Genomic DNA, 27997 nt, shown 5'->3' on the forward strand with positions numbered 1-27997 from the left:
ACTATTAATGCTGCAGAAAATAGGTACACTGAGGTAATTGTTGATTTTTGACAGATCAATGCTGTGGGCTCCTGTCGAAACTTGAAATAATAACACACTTTTGATTTTGCTGAATATTCACGAAGAACTTGATCATAACACTACCATGTGCATGTGGACATTTACTACGATATTTATTCTATCAAATACGATAAATTCACGATAAATTATGCAATAACTTAATAGAAAAATAATTCTTTGTGAGCCAGTGGGTGCCGTACGCTATAATCGTCAGGCTGTAACTTTTCTTCAATGGATGCTCTGTATATATGTCACATAAAAAACGCTGTGAAAACGGGCTAAAATAAGCAACACAAAATTAATCATTATTAATTGAATTGTTATAAACATTTTTTTCTACCTATTTACATTGATAAAAACATTGTTTGAATCGTATTCGCGTTGACGAAAATAGGAACACAACCAGCCGAAAATAGGACCACACTGCCAAAAAGAGGAACAAAAACAACTTTTACATTATCACGAATATTTAAAAAAAATGTCGCTGAAATGGCAAATAAAACATAGCGTAACTAGTATACCATACGATAGTTTACTTACCAAAATAACATAATTTTCATGAAAAATAATAAAAAAATATAGGTGTATGAGTAGTTTTTGTGAAACTGCTCCATTGCTGAAAACTGGTACAGTTACTCTACCACATGTCTTCAAAATCGGTTTGGGAAATATTGAAATATGAAATTTTTGTCATTAAATCGATAATTTTCAAATAGATTTAATTAATTTAAAATTTTTGAACATTTTTCACATTCTAAGTAGGATCTTTCACACCACAATAAATCCATAATTCAATTCGTTTCATTGTTTATTTCACAAATTCTTAAACATAATGTTTGCAATCACGCTACTTGCTTCCCTTAACCACTACAAGGTACGCAGCTCTACACACAATACACAGATGTGGTGGTTTTAAAATGAACACTATCACTCAGGTTAGGGAAAATTATAATGTAGGGAGCGACTAGAAAAATAAGTAGTTGAAAAGTCGTACAATCACACTACAGGGCATTGCAAAAACCTTAACACTAGCACAGTTGTGCAAAAATGGTTACATTTTGTTGGTGCATTTTCACATGGACTAGATGGGATGGGAGTGGCTGCCGTACTGCCCTCTTAAGGGTTCTGACTAGGGGCAGGTGGTGGCGGCGGTGGCAGCGCCCCGGCCTGACCGGCCTGGGTGCTGGTCGTGGTGGAGGAGCTGCCGGAGGGCTGCTGGAGGGCGAGATCCTGATGGGGAGCCTGCAGCAGCTGCTGCAGCTTCAGGGCCGAAGGCATCGTGCGTAAGTCCACCGTTGGAATACTGGCACCGGCAGCACTCTGTATGTAGGCTAGCAGTCTGAAAACGAGATCCGATTCATTCACAATGATTATCAATTCATGTCCTGGGGTGTCTGTACTTTCACTCCTACCTTCTAAGCTCATCCAGTGCGTTTGCCTGCATGAGGATGTAGTTCTTCGCGAGCAGCAGCGTCGCAATCTTGGACAGCTTCCGCACCGAGGGCGAATGGGCGTACGGGATGACGCTGCGCAGCTCGTCCAGTGCGTCGTTCAGATCGTGCATCCGGCGGCGCTCCCGTGCGTTAATGTTCAGCCGAACCGATTTGCCCTGGCGGTTCTTTTGCTTGCCGGCAGCGCCCGGCGGGACGGGCACGTGGTGATGTGGCGGTGGGCTAAAAACATTTTAACATCGGTTTAGAAGCAATCTAGTGGAAATCAAACATTTGTTCGCTTGTCTACCTTTCCGCACTGCCCGAGGGACGATTCTCATCGGTGTGGGTGGCCGAGGAGGCGTGCGGCTGGGCGTAAAACCCTCCGAGCCCCACCGTACCGAGCGGAGTGCGGCGTCCCGGAACACTTTGCGGTGGGCTCGGCGTAGGCTCCGGATGGTGTCCGTGGCCGGTGTGGGATGCCGGCGGGCCAAGATGAAAGTTGAACGGGTTGTGCGGTGGATCCATTGGTGTGCGGGAAAACTGATGAAGCGAAAAACAAGTAAAACCAATGTAGGGACTTAATTCCAAAGAAAACAATTCAAACATGCTTTCGTTGACAGTTGAAAGCTTTGAAGTAGAGTTTCAAGGAAGCTCCACTAGATGGCGCCACCGCCAAGGTACAGTCCTGTTGGACTTTTTTTTCGCATATCCTTCCATGGGCGAATGGTTTGTTGATGCGCTGGGGGGTGGTGGTGCACGTTTTGGGAGGTAGATATCGCCCAGCAAAGACGTCTTCATTAAGTGGAAACAATTTCTCGCTTTACTCACCTTCAACACCGTGTGTATCAGCAACTACAGCAGCAAGTATGAAGGAGAATGAGGATTGATGCGTTTGGTTATTTCAGACGTTGTTGTTCTGCGAAAATCGCCAACCAACGCAGAAGGATACGCATCAGCAGACGGGCGGTGAGTCACTACGGATGAGCCACTTGACATCCAATCTCCTCAAAACTATAACGACCTACTCCAATCCACACTAACTTTCCATACAGTCGTGTGTTCTGCACCTCTTGCCGAACGTTCGTAACTAGTTTCTTCGAACTCAAATCCAATTCTCGAAATCCAAACCAATCCTTCTCACCTACAGTACGAAGAATCCTTCCCAACACGAAAACACACCACCACCCAGCACAAACAACGTAAACGAACTTGATAGCAAGAAATCTTCGCGCAACTGGACACGCAGCAGGCTACACACCACAACACCGCACCACACGGCACCGCTCTGCGAAGCGTGTGTTTGTGATGATGACGGTGATGATGATGCTGCGGTTTCCGCTGGTTTGATGTTTCAGCACTAATTCCAGCTGATGGCCGTTTGATGGCGCTACTGTTGTCGTCCTGCTGCCAGTGCAGGGCATTTAAAACGTGGAACCGACACAAAGGCAGCGCAAGGACGACGCTGCTGCTCGGTCGCGCACACACCACCATGGCAACGGCACGGTACGCACGAGAGCACCAATACACCGATACGCGAGTGGTGAGGGTTTTTTTTGGTTGTTAGAATGAATAAAGGCGATATAAACACGGCTCTACACACAAGTGGCAGAATTGTGACGCGTTCGTTTGCCCGTTTTGCTCGGGCAAATGGATTGAAAAACGATCCACAAATCAATTAAATGTCTGTTTGTTGAAATTAATTAATCCGTTGCGCAAATAAACGCGCACACCCTTCGAAGAGGTCTGCTGAGAAATGGAGGATTTGAATGTGGTTCTTTTTTTATTGTCTTTTAGGCTGTTATCCTGGGCTAACTTTTGCATGCTGAACCAAGCACACACACACACACACACACACACACACACACACACACACACACACATACGCACACCTACAGACACCTCCAAATGCTAGGGCTTTTTGGATAAAATATTCAGACAAAAGCGTCGGCAGCAAACGATGGGGCCCAAAACCCCGGTGTAGTACAAGTGGTGCTCATGTAATATTTAACAGGGCGCTCTCCACACACATACACAGCATCCAAGACCGCCGAGCTGGCATGGTGACCGCAACCTGTCGGACGGAACTTTGCATCCCTCCCTGGTATGCCATGGTCTCGGGCGAGTTTTTGTGGGTTTTTACACCCGCACGGTTCATTCGTTAAGTTTGAACCAAACGGAAGGAGAGTAATGTAAATGATGACGATGGAGTTTTTATTTTTATTTTTAGAAAAAAAACATGTTTAAGTGTGTGAATTGAGGAAGAAAAACACTTACTGCAAACAACACAGAAAAGGGCCGATAAAAAATGTTACAATAACCGTGCATAATCGGACAGATGTTTAATGACATTAGGGTAACGGCTCAAGAGGGACATTTTTCATACGAGCAGCGGGTTTTGATCATGCAAACAAAAAAAAAAAAAAATACCAACATGATATTTCGTTCAACCTTTATCAAGTGAAAAATCCAGTTGGGAATTCAATCCAAATCAGAGTACCGTATGAGGTAAAGTTTGACACCCCTGAACCAAATCAAGCAGCCGATTGAATTGAAAAGTTCCGGCTTTTTTTTACTATTTTTAAAAATAATGAAAAGGATACCACAGGAATTTGGTAGAATAAATAAAAAATAAAAAATATAACAAACTATAGCTTATCGGTTTGATTGGTGAGAAGAGATTATGCAGCTTATAATATGTTTTAACTTAGTTTTAAAATTTTGTTTATTTCTTGTTTGGGTATAGCTGTTGGATTGAAATATTCATTTTTTGGTAGTTGTTGGGAGTTTAAGGTAAAATATATATATTTTTTTATTTTTTACATAATTTGAAACTGAATATGCTGTGTTGAAAAATAGTCCAATGCAGTCAAATTGATTCTATAAATATGTTATAAAATTGGTAGCCATAAAGCAATTGTTTATCCTAAATCGTTCGATTAAATATGTTTGTATACGATAAATACAAACTTACCAACAAACTTCCTTCTTTACTCATATTCAAAATACATTAAATTCACGTCCATCTCCAGCAATAAATGGTCTTTCCCATTGCTTGCCATTGTGCTGAATTCAATTTCACCTCCAGTGGCAACGGTTCCGGGATGGTGCGTTCTGATCAAAATTTATCCCACGCGCGAATCACGCGCATAGTTTGCGTATAGCTGGCGCCCTATTATGGGCGCAAAACATTACGATCCCGATGGCAGCGGTGCAGAACCGTAGGCAGCAACAGCAGTAGCAACAGCCGCAGCGGCAGCCTCCGCACAGCATTCGGTGGCATCGAGTTGCCAACGATGCGTCCCGGTGCCGTACATGCGTACGCACATATAGCGTGTGTACGTTATGTACGCAACCCCTCTCGCAGCGAACGCACAAATCCATCCGGCAATGGTAGGCAACGCGTGCATACATACAGCGACAGAGCCGCATACAATTAGCATTCAGCAACCCCTGTAGGGCACTCTGTCTGTCTCTGTAACGATTTGTGCCAAATAAATCCCACCCTTGCCATATAGGGAGAGGGTACTACAGTAAGCGCACCCCTCGGCCGTTGCCGAGTGTATCGCAAAAGAAAGCAGCCAGATGGTGTTGGAAGGGATGGCAGAGACGGAAAGGCCTCTTAGGCATTAGTTTCACTCATCTGTGCAGTGCTTGGCGGTGATGCTGCACCGTTGCATCGATCCGAGAAAGGACGAACCAGTCCGGGCCGAATGTTGAAATGAAGTGAGTTGAATTTTCAATTCCCATTGCTACGCTCGATTATTCCGGGCACTTTTCAATCGCTGTGCCCTGCTGTATTCGAGTTGTTCGAGCAAAAAGCCATCTCTGGCGGACACTCTTTTCAGGGTGCTGTTTCCTTCAAGGAAACGTGTAAAAATACAACAAGACTATTTCGATCGGGTAGGCGAGGTTTAGCACAGGGTTATGGAAAACTGATATTCTTTGCGCCCGTATCCTTGAATGAAGAAGGACATAAGAAAACATAACACGAAGTAAGACGTAATCTCTTCATCGGGTCAGACATAGTAGGGAAAGGGATTTGCTTTCGACCGAATTGTTCACAACTCCATCAAAACTACACCACCAACACAAACACACACACACACAGCGTAAAAGGGTAGCGGATCCTACAGCAAAAGGGACGACCTAAGAACAACCTCAAATAGAATCTTCTGGTTCATTTTCTGCGATACTATGCGAAGAAGTGCTCGGCTTTTATCGTTCTAACTATCGGACACTCTTATTTGGCATTTGGAGTTTGCGTATGGAACTGTTCACAGTGTTGTTACAAAACACTACGAGCTCGTTTTATGGGATTTGAGACCAAGTTTTAATACCACCCACCTTCCCCTTGGAATTGAATGAGACCCTGCTGTCCCACTGCTTCTTACACGGCCGAGCGAAACACGAAACAAGGGATGGTAATAATATTTATTTCTTGTTAAACAGCTTTGCACCAGCTGCAGCCCAGCGGTAGTTTCTTCCCTCTCCGGGGTTTAAGTTTCGTACGCCGTAAGGACTTAATTAGCGTCTTGCACATACACACACGCCCACACACACCCACACACTCACATCGCACTCATTTATGATCGCCAATAATCGTAAACAATGTCAGGCGGTGGCATTTAAACTCAACGATGGCAATTAGTTGCGATTTGGGGCGACCGTTTGCGACAGGTTGAGGTAGCTGAGAACTACCGACGGGGAACGGGGGTTACTAAGCGATGGGGCAAGAATCTCGGATCGGATCGATAATGAGGGTGGAGAAATTTGCAAATCAAACCGTTTGTATGAAACATTGCAATGGAAGGAGGCCCGAGCACGGAATTAATAAATAATGAATATCTGTTGAGCTAGTGATTATCTGCTGTTTCTTGAACCACTATACTTCACTGACTACTAATCCATACTGCCGTCGAGCAGTGTGTGTGTGTGTGTGTGTAGAAGTTTTGAAGAGCTCAAATAATGAGAGTGAATTATATTTATCCAAGCTACTGGATTCATAAAATATTAAGGGCTTTTTGTTTAATCAAACACTTTATTTCATTTGTTGAACTCCATTTTTTCATTATTTTCCCCACCTCGGATCGGCAATTAAAAAGAGATAAAAGAATTTCCCCAAAACGGTGGCTTTTTTTGCTGCAAATTATAAGAATATACACCTTTGGTGCCTAAATGTATGCTACAAATAGCAGAGATAACACGTTTGACTATTTTGTAATGCGAATTGCATACGTTTTTACTTAATGCCCCTGAATGTATTCCTCCATAATGCTCCATTGTTTGCAAAGCTTTGAATCTGTATCTACTGAGCGATGAAACAAACCTCTTTTAGACAATTTTGCATTGACTGTCGGACCCGCGGATGCACTAATGCTGCACTGACAAATAGAGTCAAACAACTGTCACATGAATACTGTCATTTAATCCGTCCGGTATGGTAACAACCCCGATCGGATTTCCGCACAGATCCAGCTGCTTGAGCAGCGGTGGATATTGGGCTTGGTCGGCCGGTATTGCGGTGATACGATTAAACGATAAATCTATCGATGCAAGCTTGGGCAGCTGCTGTAAATCTTCCCACCGAACGTAGCCGATTCGGTTGTGGTTCAGATCGACGTGCGCTAAGCTAGCGAATCGCTCCAAACATGCCGGCACTTGACGAAGGTAATTATGTGCCAGTGTAATGCCCTGCAATCGCTGCGTGTCATTCCATTGGCACGCGTCCAGCTGCTTAAGGCGGTTGTGATTCAACATAAGACCGGTAAGGGCCGGAATGTTTAACGCACCGGTGAGTGATTCGAGCTTATTGTGCGCTAACACAAGCTGCGTCAGTTCGGCGAACGGTGCGAACCCGTTCAGATTGAGGGCTCTCAGCGAGTTGTAGCTCAAGTTTATCACGTTCAAGCCGGTGGTGACGTTCGTACTGCCTTCCCCGTGTACGACTTGCAAGTTGCTCTTCACTAGTTTCAGTGTTGCTAAACCCTTCAGCGGATAAAACCAACTCAGATCAATACTCGCGATCTTTGTGTACTCGAGCAGTATGTGCTGGATGGCGGGCAGCGTTAGAAGCGTGGCCGGAATATTCGTTATGGGACTGTTCCTAATGGTCACACTTATTATGGCACTATTTTTCTCGAAGTGAATGATTCGCACGCCAGTTTTGAACATGATCAGTGTCTCTATGGTACATGTAGCCGGTATGATAACGATACCGAGCTTGGGCGAATTCTCGACTGAAAGACTGTTGACAAACTGTACCACTGTGCTGCACAATTTCGCCTCCAGCAATACGTTCTGCAGGTTCACAATTTTTATTACATGTGTACCGTTTGGCATATGGTTGAGAAAGAAATATCCTTCCTCTGATGGGTTCCACTCCTCTATGGTGCATCGGCTGTCGGGCTCATTGCAACAGAACTTCAATCCTTGTGCACTTGCGCGTAAAAGCATAACAGTCACGACGGTGCTGAAGTAGGGAGAAAGAAGGTTTTTAGTAAACAAACGAACTTCATTCCGAAGTGATAGGATTTTTTCTTCTATTACCACAAACGGTTGGTGAAAAATAACATTATTTTACAGCGTTATGTTAAACTCTGCACACGCACTGTGCGATCTATGGAATGGTAGGTAATGATACAGCACCACAGACAATTGTAAACTGAATACGCATTAAGATAGTACGAACACATCGTTTAACTTTTGAGTCTACAACAGTAGTAAGGTCATTATCGCAAATTACCTTACACATTTTGCCAAAGCGTACGAAGGGATGCTCCATAAGTTACGTAACGTATCTGTATGTTTCACCCGTCCGTTCGATCAATAATAGTTGGGCATACACTCTCGCCACAAATCTCTTTTGGATTGATGTTTCTTTGAAGGTCTGTGAAAAACTATATTTTTTAGTATACGTTTAATTTTTATTTTTCGAGATGTGATGTAATTTTTCGAATTCCGTAATCTTGGAGTCCGACCAATTGTGTGCAAATTTAATCATTCTGTTTTTCATTTTTCTTACGCTTCAAGTAATAAATATTTTATGGCATTTTAAATAACCGTTTGGAAACAGATTTCAACCACTCTTTAACAATCAATGTTGATTGCGTTAAACAAAACCAAAAATATCTAAGCTAACCGCTAAACTCCATTGTGAGCTAAATAATCATGTTAAACCTTTAAATCATTGCTATTGTACACTTATTTTGTAATAGAAGTCATGTTAATGAATTTTTCAGATTGCGCCGAATTCTACAGGGTGGCATCGTAGAAGTGATACACTATGTTTTTGTAATAAAATTGACATCAGGTTTGATTTAGCTTAGGAATCGATTGAAATAGCTTCTATTTGTACTAAACCTGCATTTTACTTAATTTATTTAAAATCTTTCGCGTTTATACTTGATAAGCGCCCGTAAGCGCTTTTGGCAATCGTTGCAGACCACACGCACAACTTCATCCGGCATTTCGTCCCATATCTTTAACAACCGTCCGTCCGAACCCGTCCAAATGCAAATGATTGACGTCGCCCAACTTTCCAAGCATGTATCCCCATATGCTGAAGTCTAACGGGTTTCAAATCTGGGCGGGCCATTCCGATGAACTGATAAAACACGGCAAATGCTCTTTGCACCACTTCTGAACGATCGAAGCCTTATGCAGCCTTAGGCTGGAGCTGAATCCTGTTGGAAGCAAAAGCTGTCGTTGCCAAAACAGCTTCTTAGCATATGGTTTCAAGTGGCCTTGAAGAACGTGTTCTAAATAGGACTCCTTGTTGATCTTCACGCCTTTGTCGATAAACAATAACGGAAACTTCTCTTTGGCCGAGATAGCTCCCCGAACCATCACAGCTGACGCATTTTGATACCGTTTGACTGTTCTTTTATCGGCTGTTATATCCCGAATACATGCTCCATGAATACGATAATTCTGCTTATTCAAGCTTTCCTCCAGAGTGAACAGTTTTTCGTCCGAAAAGATGATGTTGTGGCCTGCGTGTGTCTTCAGCAACAACCGAGATCTCCCCCCGGTCACCCTTTCGGTAATGTTTTTGCTGGTTAAGCCGTCAATATTTTGCTTTTTAAACGCTCTGTAACCAAGGTCCTTTTTCAGAATGCTTTGCATAGCAAAGTGACTCATGTTCATTTCACGCGCCATTTTTCTTCCCGAGGCAGCTGGATTTCGACGCACACGTTCCTTTGCCGCTTTGATCACCGCTGGAGTCCGGACACTCCGTTTTATGCCCGGTTTCTTCTTTGGAACAACCGTGCCTATCTCATCGTATCGCTTGATGGTCTGGTAGACGAACAGTCGACTTAAATTGTGATGAGAAAGTTTCTGCCTAATCTGTATGTGTGTCAATCCTTGCAAAGGCAACATTTTATTTGTTCGCGACTTGAATCCATTTTACTATATGAGAAAACTGAAGTGGACAATAAGTGTACATTTTTCAGGATAAATAGTTAACAAATTAAGCTGTCAAAATATGCCCATGAGTTTGATACACAGCGACAGAAAACACAATACAGGGCCACTCGAATAGGTGTATCTACGATGCCACCCTGTACATTCATTTAAAGGCATTAAATGGTTAATGGCATTTAAACTTAAATAAACCCACTAGCCGTGGTTATTTTTTTTATTATTTTTTGCAAAGCCAACAAATAGCTCAACTCTCTTTAAACTATTGGTGTGACGGCATTTAGGGATGGTCCCTAACATTCATTAAACCCTTATTTTTGGTTTGCGTTTTGTGTAGTAACATTCAGCAAACTGCATGATGTGTGAGGTAAATTTGTTAAGAAGTGAAAATAAATGCTTGAAAATTGTGTTTTTACCTTCCACAAAAAATAAGCTTAGCCGTTGGTTTTTTTTAAATAAAAACGAATAATGGAGAAATTCTTCATTCAGTTTCTGACCGAATGAAACCACTATCAAATTAACGGGCAGAACGTAAAACTATTAGTAGCCTTGAAATGCGGCAGAAGAATAATGTGGCAGTGGTAATTCACTGTTTATCGTTAAATTTATACACTTAATATTGTGGTGATATGAAATCTTCTAACTACCCAAAAGAATAATGTGGCTTGAATTTGTGTAGTTACTTGGAGTTTATTTCTTCTATGTTAACTCGGGCAGCGTTTCCTCTTAGATCGGACTTTTGTTAATCATCCTAAACCTCAACTTATCCTTAATTTATACTCACTCGTTCGCGCCAAAATTCCTTAATCCTATTCCTCATTGGCTAATCCTAATTATCGCCTATTTTACTATTTCCTATTTCCTATCTTATGCTATTCTATTCTATCCTACGTGTAACCTTAATTGTAGATGTATGTGTGTAAATATATATATGCATAATAAAAATCTAACTATGTGTATGTGTGTAAGTGTATATGTGTATAATTTAAACCTAGCTAGCTATAATTATTCTGCGCGCGTTTTGCCTATCTTGCAGGCGCTACACCTCCCCCCTTTAGAAATGAAAAGCGTATGCTTTTCATCCCTTAATTAATCTATTTTTATGCACTGTACTTAGTTTGTTTGTATTTGTATTCTTTATTGTACAGTTAACATTATCTAACTTTACTACTATGTACGGTCCTAAGTATATCGGATCTAATTTTTTCTATTTTCGTTTTTTAGATAAACCGCATCTCCTATTTTTAAGATAAGGGGGTTTACATTACTATTTGCTCTAATCTGTCTTCTTTCTTTTTGCTCAATTAAATTTTTACGCGCTATTTCGTTTGATTTTTGCAATTTGAATTTAATTTCATTAAAATATGCATCATAATTGTATACTGGTTCAATATTACCATGGCATAAATCTTGGGGAAGAATTGCTTTTTTTCCAAATATTAATTCGTATGGGCTATAGTTCGTATCTGTATGAGGTGTTGTGTTATAATTAAATTCGTAAAATTTTAGCCAATCATCCCAATTGTCACCATGCTCATTTGTAAATGCTCTTAAGTATTCATTGAGTGTTCTGTGGTTTCTTTCCAAGGAACCTATGGTTTCTGGGTGATAGGCAGTGGCAAAAGTCTGCTTGATCCCCAGCAACTCCGCTACCTTTTTTAATACCTCGTTATTGTATTCAAGGCCTTGATCCGATTTCATCTCAAGAAACCTCCCGTATTTTAATATGCAGTTCTCAACCATGGCCCTAGCTATCGTGTTCGCTTCTTTATTTTCTGTTGGAATAAGAACAATGTATTTCGAGAGTTCACATTGCATTGTAACGATGTATCTATGATTTTTATTGGTTTTCGGCAAGGGACCCACTGTGTCTATACAGACTACTTCGAAAGGCTTTAAAGGTGTAGTCGTAACAGCACTTTTTTCTTTTGTATGTCTTACGATTTTGTTCACTTTGCATACTTTGCAGCCTCTAACGTAATTTTTAATTTCTTCCTTCATATTCTTCCATTTATATTTTTCTCTAATTTTGAGGTATAATCGATACTGTCCGACATGTCCTCCCGAAGGTGACATGTGATAGTTTTCTAAAATATTTGCTATTTCCTCCTTTTTTGAAATCCATTTTGGTGGAATAAAAGCAATGATCTCTAAACCGGAAATGGCATTATCTGCGATTTCCTTTATGGTGTAAAAAGAGTATTGCCTGAATAGGGGATCTTCTAATGAAATTGCAATTTTGTCACGATTGTATTCTTTTGCTATTTGTTGTACTTTTAGAAGAGCAGACTCTAGCGCCTGACTTCCATCTTCATAACAATGAATTGTTGTATTTCCTAACTCCTTGTTGTAATTATTATTGAAAACTGTTATTTTGATTTTGCCATATTCTGTTTTTGACAGGATTTTCAAAAGTTTGTTTACTTCTGTTGGGTTTTCTGTTTGCCAAAGTGTAGGTTTAGTTATGGAATCTTTTTCATCTTCGTTTAATTCTGGAGGAGGCTTGAAATTGTTCAGTCTTGTCATTGCTCTTGTTTTCACTGCTAGTAGTGATTTATCATTTGTTTCGTTTGCATTATTCTTTTGCATAAGCTTCAACTTGTCTGAATCAATGACAATTCTCGATAGTGCGTCAGCTCCTGTGTTCGTTTTTCCTTGCACAAATTCCACTTCAAAATCAAATTCCTCCAGGTCTAACCTCATGCGTGTTAGTTTTGAAGTAGGATTTTTCATGTTGAATAGATATACCAATGGTCTGTGGTCGGTTCGTACTTTAAACTTTTTTCCAAAAATATAAGGTTTGAAATAATTTACTGCCCAATGTATTGCTGTTAGCTCTTTTTCTATAGTCGGTTTAGATTTCTCTCCTTTAGTAAAACTTTTACTCGCGTATGCAATAGGTAGGTCATTACCATCTGTTTTCTGCGATAAGATAGCGCCACATGCTACATCGGACGCATCAGTAGTAATGATAAACTCTTTCTCAAAGTTTGGGTACTGTAATATAGTAGGTGATACAAGGCTTCTTCTAAGAGTGTCGAAAGCATGCTGACATTCATTAGACCACGTGAATGTAGCTCCTTTCTTTAGTAAATTATTTAACGGTCTTACCAATTCAGCAAAATTTTTAACGAACTTGCGATAGTAATTGCAGAACGCTACAAACCTTCTAACTTCATCCACATTTATTGGTACTGGGTATTTTTTTATCGTTTCGAACTTGGACTCATCGGGATATATGCCTTTATCTGTTATTTTGTGACCTAAATAGGTTACATTGTTTTGGAAAAATTTACATTTCTCTGGATTTAGCTTCAAGTTATAATTTCTTAGCCTGTTAAATACTTTCATTAAGTTTTCTAGATGATGTTGCATTGTGCAACCCGTTATAATAATATCATCTATGTAAACAAAAGCACTCTCCGGAGTAAGTCCCGCCATTGCTATCGTTATCATCCGTTGAAAGCTATTAGGGCTTATATTCAGCCCAAAAGGGAGTCTTGTAAATTGATAATGGCCTGAAGAAGTTGAGAAAGCAGTATATTTTCTAGAGTTCTTGTGTAAAGGTATCTGGTGAAACCCGGACATAAGGTCCAAAGTAGTAAAATATTTTGCTCTTCCTAATTGGTCTAATATATCATCGATTCTAGGTAGTGGGAACTTATCAGGCATTATTTTTTTATTCAACTGCCTGTAGTCTACTACCAATCTCCATTTTTTTTCGTTATCTCCAGATTTTTTTGGTACCAATAAAATTGGTGAATTATATGGAGAAACCGAATGCTCTATTATGTTATTTTTAAGCATTTTATCAACCTGATTTTTTATCTCGTCACTTTGAGAATATATTTGCTTATAATTCGGAATGTAACATGGTACGTTATCTTTCAATTGTATCGATTGCTCGTAAAAATTATTAATTGGGATTTGATCATTATCGGTGCAGAAAATATCGTGGTACTCGGATAATATTTTTTCTAAATGAGGGATTATATATTTAGGAACATTCTGACTATCGATTTTGCTCAATAATGTTTTTATTTTAGATTCATTTGCTTTAGTGCTTTTAAATTTTAAATTTTTCTGAATATAATTTTTCAGCGGGTCAATCTGTGGTTTAAATGAATCTTTTTCAATATACACATTGCTTTCAGTGGTGTTTACAAATTTTACATATTGGTTTTGTTTTGATACCACAGAGTTGCCACAAAATACTCCTGGTAATATTTCGCTCGCAAGGACAATAGAGTCTTCAACGAGGTCGGGCAAATTTATCTTTCGGATAACCTCACTGCGTAGAGGCAATATGAAACCATCATTGATACTATCTTCAATAGGGTGGCTGATTGTAACACCGTAACAATTGAAATTTAAAAGCCAGTGCTCATAATCTATAACACATCTATGTTTAGTGAAAAAATCTCTTCCCAAAATACCATCCGCTGTGATATCTATTTCTGCAGGAATGATATGAAAAGTGTGGTTAATAGAAGCATTTCCGAATGTTATATTAGTGCTAGTAGTTGCTAATGTTGATACCGATTCGGTTGTTATGCCTGTTAAGTTTATCCTATTTTGCGCGTAGACTTGCTGTGTTGGTTTTATTTTATCAACTTTGAACAATGACACGTCTGCTCCCGTGTCGATAATTAATATGCTTATTTCACCCATTGCCATTTCTACTTTAATTTTGATAAAGTTATTAGCATTTAAGTTTATCGCTAATGTTGACCATCGTTTGTAGGTTGAATGATTTCTTCTAACGCCTGTGGTACCCCTAAAAAATGTTCCTCTTCTGCAGCTTGTGTATTGTAGACTCTACGAGTATTTGTATTTGGAAATTGTTTTCTGAAAGAGTTATTAGAATATCTTTGGTTTTGGAATCTGTTGCTAGTTGCCTGATTATTACCAAGAGGAGATCTATTGGAAAACCATCTATTATTTGTGTTTGGCTGGAATCTATTGTATGTGTTCGGCGGGTATTTATTACGAACGAATTTTCTATTGTCATAGTAGTTTCTGTTGAAGGCTAATATTTGTGAACCGTTGCTATTCCTTTCGTTTTCTAATACTTTCTCTGAAGCATCTGAAACAGATGCGAATTGACCTGCTTTTAAAACAATTTTTGTTTCCTGATTATGAACTTTTTCAATCAGAGCATTAATCCCATGCTTTAATGACATGTCATTTGCAACTTTTTCGGGAATGTGCAACTGCAAATAAACGTTTTTTAATTTTGTGCTGAGTAATTCAACCTCATCACAAAGAGCTTTAGTATCCGTCTGGCGAATAGATTTCAATTGACTTATTATTTTATCTGGATTAAGTTTTTCTTGACATCTGGACCGTATATCATTTATTAACGAGTCAAAATCGTCAATATTAGGCGGCAGTCCTAAACGCGCCTTTCCTATCAATCTTGTTTTTAAAAATTTTACCAACATTTGTGGATTTTTTGGACATAATTCCTTTAATAAATTTGAAGAGTCCACAAAATTTTCCAAACCATCTGTATTGCCATCGTATATTTGCACCAAAGCGGTGGCTGTTTTGATATCGAAAGTTTCCATTTTGTTTTGATTCCAACGGTTGAACACGATAGCTAGTTTTGCCAAACAATATTTTTAATTAAATCAATTGTTTGCCATCTATGAATGTCCTTTCATCGTATCCGATCGAATTATAAGGCAGAAAATATAGTTTAAATTTTAAACACACATCTCAAGTATACCGTATCATGGTTGAGGTTCCGTTTTATCCTCCCGATCCACGGCAAGTAATACTATCGGAAGCACCAATTGTACCACCAAAACAGGAGACGAATAATCAACAATACCACCCTTTTCTTTCCCCCGTTCCGCGAGAGGGCAAGCGAGAAATTGCCAACCCGGCCAACGGCGGCGCAAGGAATAAATTAAATTTATTTCAATTCATCGGAACTGCAGCGCATCGGCGGTTTTTTTTTTGCCTGCACGCGTTAGCCCCTCGGCTGTTCCGGGTTTCACGGTGTGCCCCTGCTGTGTCCGTCAGTCCCATCCCATCGCCCGCTCATGTCACGGGCAAGGATCAGGCCCTTGTGCTCGTTGCTGCAGGACCAACCACATCCCTCCACTCCATCCCATGGCACACCAAACATGGCTGAAAACTCATTTAAATTCAATCGAGAAATTTTTAATTTGCTTATTATTAGCATTTCTTACAATTTCCATTTTCCGTCCGTGGGCAGCAACTCTGCCCCCGACGTGTCTTTCCAATTTCCCCACGCCGAGCGGTGACCGGGTTTTGATGTGGCTACGGCAGGCAGGCCGGTCAAACTACCCCGCAGTGAGCGGTGAGTCGTAAGCCCTGGGGGCGAAAAGAAGGAAAAAAGGACCACGCAACACGCTCTCTCTCTCCCTGTGGTGGTTGTTTAGCGCGTTCGACTGAAGTGGGTTTGGGATTTTTTTCCTCTCTTATTTTTAGATTTTTTCATTTATTTCACTTTTATTCCCACTTGAAGTACGATAACACGGTGCGTAGAAAGGGGTGAACTACATCACTTTTCCTCCTAGCCAGCCGGGATGTCGGTGCAAAAGTTTCTTCACCTTGCGCTCATCACTCTTGTACCGTACCTTCTCCCGGCGGGGAGCTTTTTCTTTTTGTATGCTTTCCTCTCCTTTTTGTGTGTAATTTTGCTTCTGCAAAACTTTGCACGCTTTATGCTCGGAGGATTTCCATCCAACATCGATTTGGCTGTAAAAACTAAGGTTTGCGCTTCCTTTTGCTTCCCTTGCTTAGAGAAAGTTGCCCGAGTTTTGCCCCACTGCCGTGGGAAGAAAGTGTTGAACAACCGTGCAGTACCAGTTACGGAAGTTTAGTGCCACGAAAGTACGCAAAACCCCCCGGCAACTATGGTTGCAAACGGGGCTGCGAATTGGAGTGTCTGGACGGTGACGATGGGAGGAGCTTGAAGTTGAAGCGCTGCTCCATGTCAAATGTCGCCCGGAAATGGAAGAAATTAATTTAGATAAGTTTCAGGGTGTGTGTGTGTTGGTTTGCGGTTGTACAAACTGCTGCAGTAAGCGCGAACTTTGGAGTTTGAGGTTTTGCCGTACGGCGGAATAGCTGAACAAGCAGGGCAGCATGAGAGAAAGGGTGTAAGGATGAGGTTTGTTATGCTGATGCCGGAATGAAAATTAAATTCATACGTCTTTGAGAGCGACCAACGTATTAAAAAAAACCCATTCAGTTCGGTTGTTTATTTTTCGGCGGAATGATTGATGCTGCTTTGAAGAACGAGTAGAAAATAACGGTACCAATTACAAATATGGTGCAAAAGATGAACAGAAAGTAGTCTAAACATGAAATGAAATTAGCTCATAGCATAATTAAGCCCATTTATCCATTTATTTGTGACTCAAACTTGATTAGATCGATTAACCACTCGTTCAATTAACAAATTGCATACTTTTAGGCGTATTTTCTACACTTAGGCTCGGTAGTAGACAAAAGCGCCTAAAAGTATGCAATTGGTAGAATTCCACTCTATTTGTTCGTGCATGCTCATTTTAATCTATCTTTGTAGCGTATTTGATACTTTTTCCAGGTGTTTACGTTACTGCGATAAATCTTTAAGTAAGATTTTACGAATTCGCACAGAATTACTTATTCACATTCATTTCTAATGGACATTTTGTTACTGTTTTGAAACAAAATACCGCTGCTCAAATTTCAGTACCCTATTGAAGTGTGAGTGCAATTCAACGTTGTAATTAATGAGTTAGATGGCGATGGAGGCGGCACAATATCGTACGATGCTGGGCTGGCATCTAGAATTTCTTCCATTTTATAAATTATTTATGAGCCTATCATTCACACCTAAGAGCTTAAGGAATTAAATTAGTGCTTAACTCCTGCAGGCAAACACAAAACCTCTCCAGTAACCTGCCAGCCCCTGAATGAACAACAATCTCCTTCAACGAGCTGCAGTTAAATGAAGCTGTGCATAAAAAACACATATTAAAGTCACACCAGTATTGCGTATCGAATTCGTGCACCATATGGTGTGCATTCGTGGCCTCGGGGTGGGATTTAACCACCGAGGACGAGGACCATTTGTCATCGGGATGCGGGTGAGCTGCTGCTCTGCTGTATTTGAATACCGGCTGTGCATCTTGCATCAAGGGGAAGACGAAACAGTAACGTGTGCTTCCAGGGGTATAACCAAGTGAGAAACTACCATTACGAGAAAGAGAGAAAGCGAGATCGAGTACGAATCGGCCACTGCAGAGTGATCATTATCGTCCGATATCCGAGATGCGCCGTATTTCCCTTCCCGATGGCTTCATGGGCGTAAGCATTAAAGCTGGTTGTTTGTTTGCTACTGCCTTGCCTCCCGCACCGGAACCGTGCAGTAAAGTAAAGTTTTATTTATCATGGCCCTTCGATTCAATCGCATTTCCTGCTGTGCAAATGTGTACCTGTATCTCGGGCTCGGCGTAGATTTCAACCGTGATGGGAATTATTGATCGGAGTTTGGAAACACATAACCGAACAAAGGCACAAGGGACTGGATGCTTTACTGGAGCTGTAATAATTTTCCAAACCGAGCTTATCTACGCCCTTTTAACTGTGGTGCAATCGCAAGCAAACCGTCCGTTTTCATGCGACGGGTAAGAGATTCTTTGGAATTAAATATGACATAAAAGATAACCCTGGTTTGCAATGGAGCACACTCTGAAACAGTCGCTCATGCTGAAGCTTGATTCCCAAAACGGATGGTTCAAGTCATCCATTTGCATGATTATTTTTGCGTTGCCAAGTGAATTTAGCACAAATGAGTTCCCTTTTATCCTTTGTCGCTACGAAAATTCCCATAGCTGAACGGTTCAAGCCCATAAGAACACCTTCCGGCAGGTTACGTTCACACCGTAGCCGTACTACCGGTTGTTGTCGGTAAATTGTATATGCATCCAATGGGGATTTTCCCGCTCAGCAGCTCAATGCACAACCTGACGCGTGAACAAACCGAGTCTGCTACAGACACTGGGTGAACAGTTCGAATTTACATTAGATGATTGAGGGGTTTGTGCCTTTGTGAATGGTGTTGCTGGCCATTGTTGTTGGCCGTGCCGTTGCGCGTGCAGCTTTGCATGCAGCCATGCATAAACCATGAGCAAAAGGATGATGATGATGACGATGCCGGTGTTACAAATATTGCACAGAACTTACCCTAACCTTATCAGGCTCCCCCCCCCCCGGAAAGTCGATACAAAAAGGGTAGTAGTTGCGAATGGGAATCGCTATTTTGATGCAAATGTTGCTTGCCTGCTTCTGTGTGCTTAGGAACAAGGCAACAGATGCAACCTGCTCGGGCTCTCTGTCCGAACTTCGATATTAATTTGTTGCAAGCCAGCATCGCGAAGCTTCAGTGATGGTGCCAGGAGCTTTCATCGACTCTGGCAGCAGCAGAGAACGTATCTTTTTTGTTGTGTTCCCAATACCAAAATACCCGTTCCTACTACGAAAACCAACACGCTGTTGCATTCTCACAGCAACGCTTCGGAAAGCATGTCTGGCAGGGTCGAAAGATGATGCATTTTTAATTCCCATTGCCATTGATGCTTATTCTGGGTACCGGGGCCGGTTTTATCTACCGTGCCCAGCATAACCACATCCACCGGATGGATACCGGGACGTATTTTTGCATCGAAGCACTCGCGTCGCTCTCTCTCTCTCTCATACATTCGAACGATACCCAATGCTAATGCTGCCCGCATCGTATCGGTGCCTGTCCTGTCTTCTGGCTCCCCGACGTAGAGAGGGTTTTTCATATTTTGCTATGAAACCCCATTTTTCACCTCCAAAGGGCGCAAGCGAAAGGTGTAGGAGAGGGAAGCGACAACCTGCCGGACGTTAATTATATTTCCTTTGAATTGTACCGGAAACGATAAAAGGATTAAGTTGCTTTATGGTTGCAACTGGAACCGGGCGCACGAGAAAGCTTAATGGAATGAAAGGATGCGGCCAGGCTGAGTGCCTAGTGTTCGTTTTTGCTCTCCATTTTTTGGAGGTAGTGTATGAACTTTCCGTTCGTTTTTCTTATCACGGTTTTAAGAGCGGTAGCTTTATTGGTTCGTGTTTTTTTCTGCCCAAAAATACGATTATTCTTTAATTATATCCACTCTACATTTGGACGCATTCCAACTGCTTTAAGTGGAGTCCTTTTATATAACCGAAATAATAAAGAACCAAAGTGAATAAAAGATTAAATAAAAAAGTGTAATAAAACAGGAGCCTAGAATAATGAACATGTAAGGACGCAATCAATGAATGTAATAAAGCACAATAAATAACTAAATTGAAATAAGAAGAGATAAGTTGATAAACAAGGTACACATTGATAGTGATAGTAATTAAAAAGTAACAGAAAATTCAAGATATAAATGAAGTAATGATACAGTTCATAAGAGAAACAGAACTAAGTACAAATCAAAACAAAACACATATACAATAAAGCATTTCAATGAAAATTTAAAGGAATTTAAAAGATAAAAAACAAACTTCTAAGTAAGAGGAAAATTATTTCAAAAATTGTAAGCAATAAACTAAAACCTTCGGCGTGAACAAAAACTAGTAAAAAGATATACATACAATATACCATAAAATATAAAATCAATATCTAGAATTCGTAAAACAAAACAAGCTAACAGTAAAAGATAATTTTTTTTCTTGGAATTTAAACTAAATATAAATCAATAATTCGGCATATGAGTAACTTAGGCACTGGTCTAATCTTGTTGCTCGCAACATTGTTGCTGGCGAAATGTATGGATTTTGACAGCTAGCGCAACTTTGTTGCATGCCAAATTCAATCCAATTTGATTTTTGTCTGGCAACATTTTTTATTTACCTTGGTCATGATGATCGGGTGTATGAAATGACACAGCAGCAGTGTGCGTTTTGTTGACATCCGCTAAATTTGGATTTTAAGCATTTATAATACATTGTTTGGTGTATATTTTGTTTTTTTCAACACGTTATTCAACAAGTGAATGATAAAAAATGTTGTGGACGGAATCAACGTTGCGCGACATTGTGCTCTGGGCCGCTCGCTACGTGCGACGGCTTTCAGACGCTAAACTGTCAACATCCATGTGCAGCTAAAGGGGGCAGCCATTGCGATCATGCCGAGGACCGAGGTCGGGACGACGACCTCGGGGTGACCGTTCACGAACACTTCACTGCAGGCCATCAGCGTTACAGGTGCGAGAGCGAGCGTTAGGGACTAGCGGGCGTATCGGTTTTTTATGTAAGGTTTAATGTGTTGTAAACCGTGATTGTAATATAGTGTTTTAAGTATTTTATCCTGGTGTTTGGACTTATTTATTTATGCGTTCAAGAACATAAAAGTGGCGACGAGAAATATTTTCCTCTTCAGTGTGTAGAACCTGCGTTGAAAAAGAAAAAAAAAACTGCTCCTTCCCTAACTAAAAAAAAAAGAAAAAAAAAAAATAATAATAATATATAAAAAGGATAATCAGAACGTGTGTTATGGGACAGCTAAGCTCAGTAGCTTGATTGAAAAGTTCGTGTACAGTTCGGTTTTATTTTTTTTTCTGTCGAGGACATTTTTTTTTTCTCTGCAAATAATTTATAAAATGAATACCAGTGGTGATGAAGAAAGGCGCTCGAGTGCGGGTTTTAATGTGCAACCAACGCACCAGCTACAAAATGGTTCTGGTGAACCATCAGTGCAGTATCCTCCATTACAAACGCCGCCATCGGTGTCGATGGATAGTTCGTCGATGATGCAGATCTTGCAATTAATGCAGCAGCAAATGGCACAGCAGCAGAACATTTTGGCGCAGTTAATGCAGCAGCAAGGGTCAGGCCAAAGTTCATCCACATCACCGGAACAAATTTTGGATTCGTTGTGCAGCCACATTAAAGAATTTAGATACGATGCTGAGGCTGGAACGACATTTGCCGCATGGTACAACCGCTATGAGGACCTGTTCGAAAGAGATGCTGCCCGGTTGAGCGACGAAGCAAAAGTGCGCCTTCTCATGCGCAAGCTAGGAACTCTTGAACATGACCGGTATGTAAATTTCATCTTGCCAAAGTTCTCACGAGATTTTTCATTACCAGAGACGGTCGCTAAGCTGACAGATTTGTTCGGAACTAAGGAGTCCCTGTTACATCGACGGTTCAAATGCTTAAATACGGTGAAGGGGAAGACGGAAGATTATCTAGCGTACGCATGTCGCGTCAACCGTGGTGTAGTCAACTTTGAGCTAGGCAATTTGACGGAGGAGCAGCTCAAATGCCTTGTATTTGTTTGCGGGTTGAAAGATGATAAGGATGTGGAAATTCGGCAAAGACTGTTAGCGCGGATCGAGGAACGTCCTGAAACCACTCTGGAGCATATTACAACCGAATGTCAACGCATTATCAACTTAAGACACGACAGCGCAATGATCGAAAGAGAGAACACCGAACAAGTCTATGCAGTGCAGCATAAGGAAACACGGTTCCAGCATTATCGTAGCAACCTGTCAGAGAGGCCATCCGATTCGAAACCCCCTAGCAGATCGTGTTGGCTATGTGGAGGACTACACTGGTCTCGAGACTGTACGTACCGTACTCACAAATGTACCGATTGTGGAAGAATAGGCCACAAAGAAGGGTTTTGCAGAACGTACAACAATTATCGTCGGAACTATAACCAAACGAATTTCAATCGTCAGCAAGCAAATACTAGAACGGTCTCAGTCAATGTGCACAGCGTTCAGGAGAGAAGGAAGTATGTACCTCTTAGCATCAATGGCATTCACCTTCGGCTACAGCTCGACACCGCTTCTGACATATCAGTCATTGGCAAAAATACCTGGGAACTAATTGGAGCACCCCCCCTTTCCCCGCCATCAGTCGATGCCAAAACAGCATCGGGAGCAGTGTTACCTATAATCGGCGAATTCAGTGCCAACATCACCATCAGAGAAGAGCAGCGTGTCGAGACGGTTTATGTTTCGCAAGCGGACTTAAAGCTGTTGGGAACCGACCTAATCGAGGCTTTTTCCTTATGGTCAGTGCCTGTTGATCAGATATGCAACGCCATTCAATCATCAACGAATAAGGAGCTACGACTACGTTATCCCAAGCTGTTTGGAGAGGGCATGGGCCTATGTACAAAGGGAAACGTTACTCTGCAGCTGAAGGAACAGTGTCGTCCAGTTTTCTGCCCTAAACGTCCAGTTGCATACGCTATGCTGGATGCAGTCGACAAGGAACTGGACCGGCTGGAAAAGCTAGGAGTCATCACACCAGTCGATTTCTCGGACTGGGCCGCACCAATTGTCGTCGTGCGGAAAGCAAACGGTCAGATAAGGATCTACGGAGATTACTCGACCGGTCTCAATGGAGCCTTGCACCCCCAGGAGTACCCGCTTCCACTACCAGCAGATATTTTCGCCAGGCTAGGTAATTGCACTCATTTTACACAAATAGATTTATCGGATGCTTTCCTTCAGGTCGAAATTGCTGAGCAGAGTCGGAAGTTTCTAACCATCAACACGCATAAAGGGCTTTACTCCTACAACCGACTTCCACCGGGCATCAAGGTAGCTCCTGCGGCTTTTCAACAGTTGATGGACAAAATGCTCATTGGATTGCGGGGAGTTTCCAGTTACATGGATGATATAATTATCGGAGGTACGAATCAGAAAGAACATGATGATATTTTAAATGAAACGCTCGCTAGAATTCAAGATTACGGTTTCACAATTCGCGTAGAAAAATGTTTTTTTAATAAGAAGCAAATACGGTATCTAGGGCACATAATAGATAGTCAGGGCATCAGACCAGATCCGGAAAAAGTTAAAGCTATAACCAATTTGCCAGCACCATCAGATGTCAGTGAAGTAAGGTCATTCCTCGGAGCAATCAATTATTATGGGCGCTTTATTCCAAATCTACGAAATTTGCGGTACCCACTGGATGCACTACTAAAAGAAGGGAGAGAATTTGCGTGGACTGCAGAATGCCAGAAAGTTTTTGAAAAATTCAAGTCAGTATTGTCTTCAAACCTATTATTAACCCACTATGATCCGCGACTTGAGATAGTGGTATCAGCTGATGCGTCTTCCGTTGGTCTGGGAGCAACTCTAAGTCACAAATTTCCTGATGGCAGTATGAAGGTTGTACAACATGCATCACGATCTCTTACAAAAGCCGAGCAAAGATACAGTCAAATCGACCGGGAGGGGCTAGCTATCATTTTCGCAGTGACCAAATTTCATAAGATGATATTTGGTCGGCATTTCCGTCTTCAGACAGATCACAGGCCTCTTCTAAGAATATTTGGAAACAAGAAAGGTATTCCGGTTTACACTGCAAACAGGTTACAGCGTTTTGCCCTTACGCTTTTAATGTACGATTTTGAAATCGAATATGTAACCACGGAGAAATTTGGAAATGCCGACATCCTATCAAGATTGATAAGCGAGCACAGCAAGCCAGATGAAGACTATATAATCGCCAATTTAGAGCTAGAGAAGGATGTAAAATCAGTAGTCATCAGCAACATCTCATCCTTACCAATCAATTTTACGGAAGTAGCCAAACAAACGGGGAAAGATTCAATTTTATCAAAGGTACTACATTTTACACAAAACGGTTGGCCACACAATACTATTTATACAGGAGAATTAGCAAGTTTTTATGCAAGAAGGGAAGCGTTATCAGCAGTGGATGAGTGCCTATTGTTTGGAGAGAGAGTCATAATACCAAACAGCCTTCAGAAACGATGCCTCCGACAGTTCCATCGTGGCCATCCTGGCATTAATAGGATGAAATCATTAGCCCGTAGCTACGTATATTGGCCATCCATCGATAAAGACATAAGCGAATGCGTAGCCTCTTGTGAGAGGAGCCAAGCTGCTTCAAAGTCACCTGCTCATTCAACTCCTATTGCTTGGCCTAAACCTTCGTCACCATGGCAGCGTGTGCATATCGATTACGCTGGCCCTCTGGAAGGGGACTATTTTTTAATTGTCGTGGATGCATACTCAAAATGGCCAGAGATTGTAAAAACATCAAGCATTACGGCATCGGCGACTGTAGCAATTCTACGAGGAATATTTTCACGTTTTGGAAATCCAGTCACGCTTGTAAGTGACAATGGCACGCAGTTTACTAGCGAGTTTTTTGCTGATTTTTGCGCTCACAATGGCATAGAACATCTGAGAACAGCACCATTTCATCCTCAGTCAAATGGCCAGGCTGAGAGGTTTGTAGACACGTTTAAGAGATCGATGAAAAAGATTAGTGCAGAAGATACATCACTTCCGGAGGCATTGGACATATTTTTACAAACCTATCGATCTACTCCAAATCCGTCCACAGAAGAAAAGAAATCACCAGCTGAGCTCATGTTAGGTCGTAAAATGCGAACAACTTTGGATCTGCTTCGTCCTACCTTACATCCATATAAACACAGTGTACCTGAGAAGGTGAGAGAGTTGTCCTGCGGAGAGCTAGTGTACGTCAAGACATACAACAGAAACATTTGGAAATGGGAGCCAGCAGTCATAACCGGAAGATGTGGCAACGTTATGTATGAAGTTGTAACCGGTGATCAACGTACACTTCGAAGGCATGTAAATCAAATGCGTAGACGTAATGGAAATCATCATCAGCAGAGCCGCTCTTCGAAACCCTTAGCTCTGGATGTATTTCTGGATTCATGGAATGTAATGCACGAGCCACCACCGTTGTTTGCCGATCAGTGCACTCCATCACCTGTTCAGGCGCCACCATTATCGTTATCATCGGCTCCAACAACGTCTCTTGCATCACCGGGTTGTTTGTCACCATCGTCATCGTCGACTCCACCATCGTCTACAATATCGCCTGAGTTTGCGATCACATCGTCTGCGTCCTCACCATCGTCATCGTCTGATTCGGGTTCAGTCTACACTTCCTGTTCAACTACATCACCTGAAGAGTCTCCAACAGATCAACTAGATGACCACAAGGAAGAAGAGCAGCTGGTACAAGCACCACGTAGGTCTTCTAGAAATATAAGACCCTCACGTTGGTTGGACCAGTACCAGCTATATTAACAGGGGGAGATGTTGTGGACGGAATCAACGTTGCGCGACATTGTGCTCTGGGCCGCTCGCTACGTGCGACGGCTTTCAGACGCTAAACTGTCAACATCCATGTGCAGCTAAAGGGGGCAGCCATTGCGATCATGCCGAGGACCGAGGTCGGGACGACGACCTCGGGGTGACCGTTCACGAACACTTCACTGCAGGCCATCAGCGTTACAGGTGCGAGAGCGAGCGTTAGGGACTAGCGGGCGTATCGGTTTTTTATGTAAGGTTTAATGTGTTGTAAACCGTGATTGTAATATAGTGTTTTAAGTATTTTATCCTGGTGTTTGGACTTATTTATTTATGCGTTCAAGAACATAAAAAAAATAAACTCTGAGCTGTTAATTAGCAATTTTTTGACGCTAAACAATGTCAAAGCGAAATGTTGCAAGCAACATTCATAGACCACCTCAGCGATATGTTTCCGAGCAACAATGTTGCGCGCAACAAGATTAGACCGCTGTCTTACTAACACAAACGAATTCAAATCACTGTCAGCTTGACAGTTCATTTGACATAAACTACCGATCAGCTTGACAGTTTATTTGATATGAGCTAAAATACCGATAAGATCGTACAACAATGTCTGTAAAATTCATGCCACTATGTTAAAAAAAAAGATCAACTGCATTTAACGCCACACGTGCAACTTTGTGCACATGCTCAAAACTAACACCGTAAAGCTTTCACGCGCTGCATAATAAAGAAAAACGCTGCGCTACTAAATTTTCCCTGCACCCACTCGAGAAACCCCCACATGCCGGCAGCCGTTGGGGCCGTTTGCGTGTCAAAGTTGCGAGAGGTTGAGAATGTTCTGGTTTTGACTTTTTGAACCTAGAAAGCGATCCTCTTGCACAAGCGACCATACCCGAAACCGTAAAAAGCTTTTCCACGTTCGATCTTTCAAGTCGACTTTCCGGTAGCGGTACGGCTCTGCTCCACGAGCCGGGGACACCCCATATCCTATCCCAAAGGTGTTTGGATTTTGCTTGAACTTCACCCCACGAGAAAGCTCCCGCTTTTACCCCTCCCCGTGTGTGTGGGATGGGTGTGAGAAATCCGTTCGACACGAAGCGTTTAGTGTACACACTTCTGGCACGGGGTTACACGGGGAGTGGGGAAAGGATGTCGAGATGTCGAGATTATTTTAAGTCTCGCTTACGTCCTCGCTTCGTCTGCAGGAGCTGCTATAGACCGGTACACACCGAAAGCTGCCACCTGTCGGGGCCAGAGCCGTGTAGAGGTGACTCGATGCCACCAGGATCACCTTTGGCAGTAGCCTCCACCCGAGTCCCTGTCCAGGGCTTTGGATGATGGGAGAGCTTTGAACATTCTTTAGCGATTAAAACCATGCTTGCAAAGCTTATCGGTGGAAGGATAAGGGTGTATGTGTGTTTTTTTTTTGTGTTTGCTGCTCAACCGTTCCAATGAAACACAATTCCCAGTGTCGAAAGTATATAGAGAGGACCCCGTCGTTTGCTCGTTTGTGTCATTTTCATTCGATTCGATTTGACAGAAATCTAGCTTGTGAAAGGTGTGGATGGTACAAGCACTGTTCTTTATCGCTTACCCGGCGCTGCAGAGCGTTCTGTGTGCCTAGAGAGAAAAGGTCGTTTAACTGCCTGCATACGAACGGCAATGTTCTCCTTGGGAGGGAAGGAAATAAAACGCCTCGACATGGGCGAATAAACGATGCTGGCTGGGATAAGCAAGTATAGTACCACCATGCTCCATTTACGCTGAGGGACACCCAAAACAGACCGAATGTAAAAGAGCGTTCTATTTATTTTATTTCCAGCACAGGCGTTTGGGAGCAGAACGAAAATGTTTTTACATCTTGCTCCGTGTGGAACAGTACACGTAAATAGTGGTATAGTTAGTTTAAGCCTGTCCAAAAAGGATTAAAATAGCATCTTAACTCAAAAAGAGTATAAAATGCTATGAAAT

General features: G+C 41.7%; 3 protein-coding genes across 4 annotated transcripts in view; 1 reads left to right on the plus strand and 2 right to left on the minus strand.

Annotated features, from left to right (window-relative positions):
* Positions 1 to 845: 845 nt before the first annotated feature.
* The window catches only part of LOC121596060 (class E basic helix-loop-helix protein 23), a 63756-nt gene continuing 36604 nt past the window's right edge, over positions 846 to 27997 (minus strand). Inside the window, exons 1-4 of one of the 2 annotated variants that reach the window (XM_041920662.1) lie at positions 2322 to 3007; positions 1801 to 2033; positions 1473 to 1733; positions 846 to 1399 (exon numbers count right to left, since the gene is read on the minus strand). In XM_041920662.1, the coding sequence (XP_041776596.1) occupies positions 1177 to 1399; positions 1473 to 1733; positions 1801 to 2018 (702 nt within the window). In that variant the 5' untranslated portion in view covers positions 2019 to 2033; positions 2322 to 3007 and the 3' untranslated portion in view covers positions 846 to 1176. Of the gene's footprint in view, positions 1400 to 1472; positions 1734 to 1800; positions 2034 to 2321; positions 3008 to 27997 lie in introns of those variants that run through there. The other variant, XM_041920663.1, reaches the window with a different exon arrangement.
* On the minus strand, positions 6628 to 8207 carry LOC121596059 (toll-like receptor 9). Its single transcript, XM_041920661.1, has 2 exons — positions 8040 to 8207; positions 6628 to 7962 (listed from the first exon to the last, which is right to left on the minus strand). Exons 1-2 carry the CDS (start codon positions 8063 to 8065, stop codon positions 6888 to 6890), a joined length of 1101 nt encoding a protein of 366 aa, XP_041776595.1. The 5' UTR covers positions 8066 to 8207; the 3' UTR covers positions 6628 to 6887.
* On the plus strand, positions 21423 to 26335 carry LOC121596057 (uncharacterized protein K02A2.6-like). Its single transcript, XM_041920658.1, has one exon. The coding sequence runs from the start codon at positions 21554 to 21556 to the stop codon at positions 26015 to 26017; it is 4464 nt and encodes a 1487-aa protein (XP_041776592.1). The 5' UTR covers positions 21423 to 21553; the 3' UTR covers positions 26018 to 26335.

The sequence above is a fragment of the Anopheles merus genome, chromosome 3R, assembly GCF_017562075.2.
Source record: "Anopheles merus strain MAF chromosome 3R, AmerM5.1, whole genome shotgun sequence".
NCBI lineage: Eukaryota > Metazoa > Arthropoda > Insecta > Diptera > Culicidae > Anopheles > Anopheles merus.

What these genes read in the sequence shown, in the direction of transcription:
- LOC121596059 (XM_041920661.1), bottom strand. Translation starts at nt 8,065, where the DNA reads ATGTTATTTTTCACCAACCGTTTGTG. An exon ending in TTTTTCACCAACCGTTTGTG is followed by an intron (nt 7,963 to 8,039) that starts GTAATAGAAGAA and finishes TCCCTACTTCAG; the next exon opens with CACCGTCGTGACTGTTATGC.
- LOC121596057 (XM_041920658.1), top strand. Translation starts at nt 21,554, where the DNA reads ATGAATACCAGTGGTGATGAAGAAAGGCGCTCGAGTGCGGGTTTTAAT.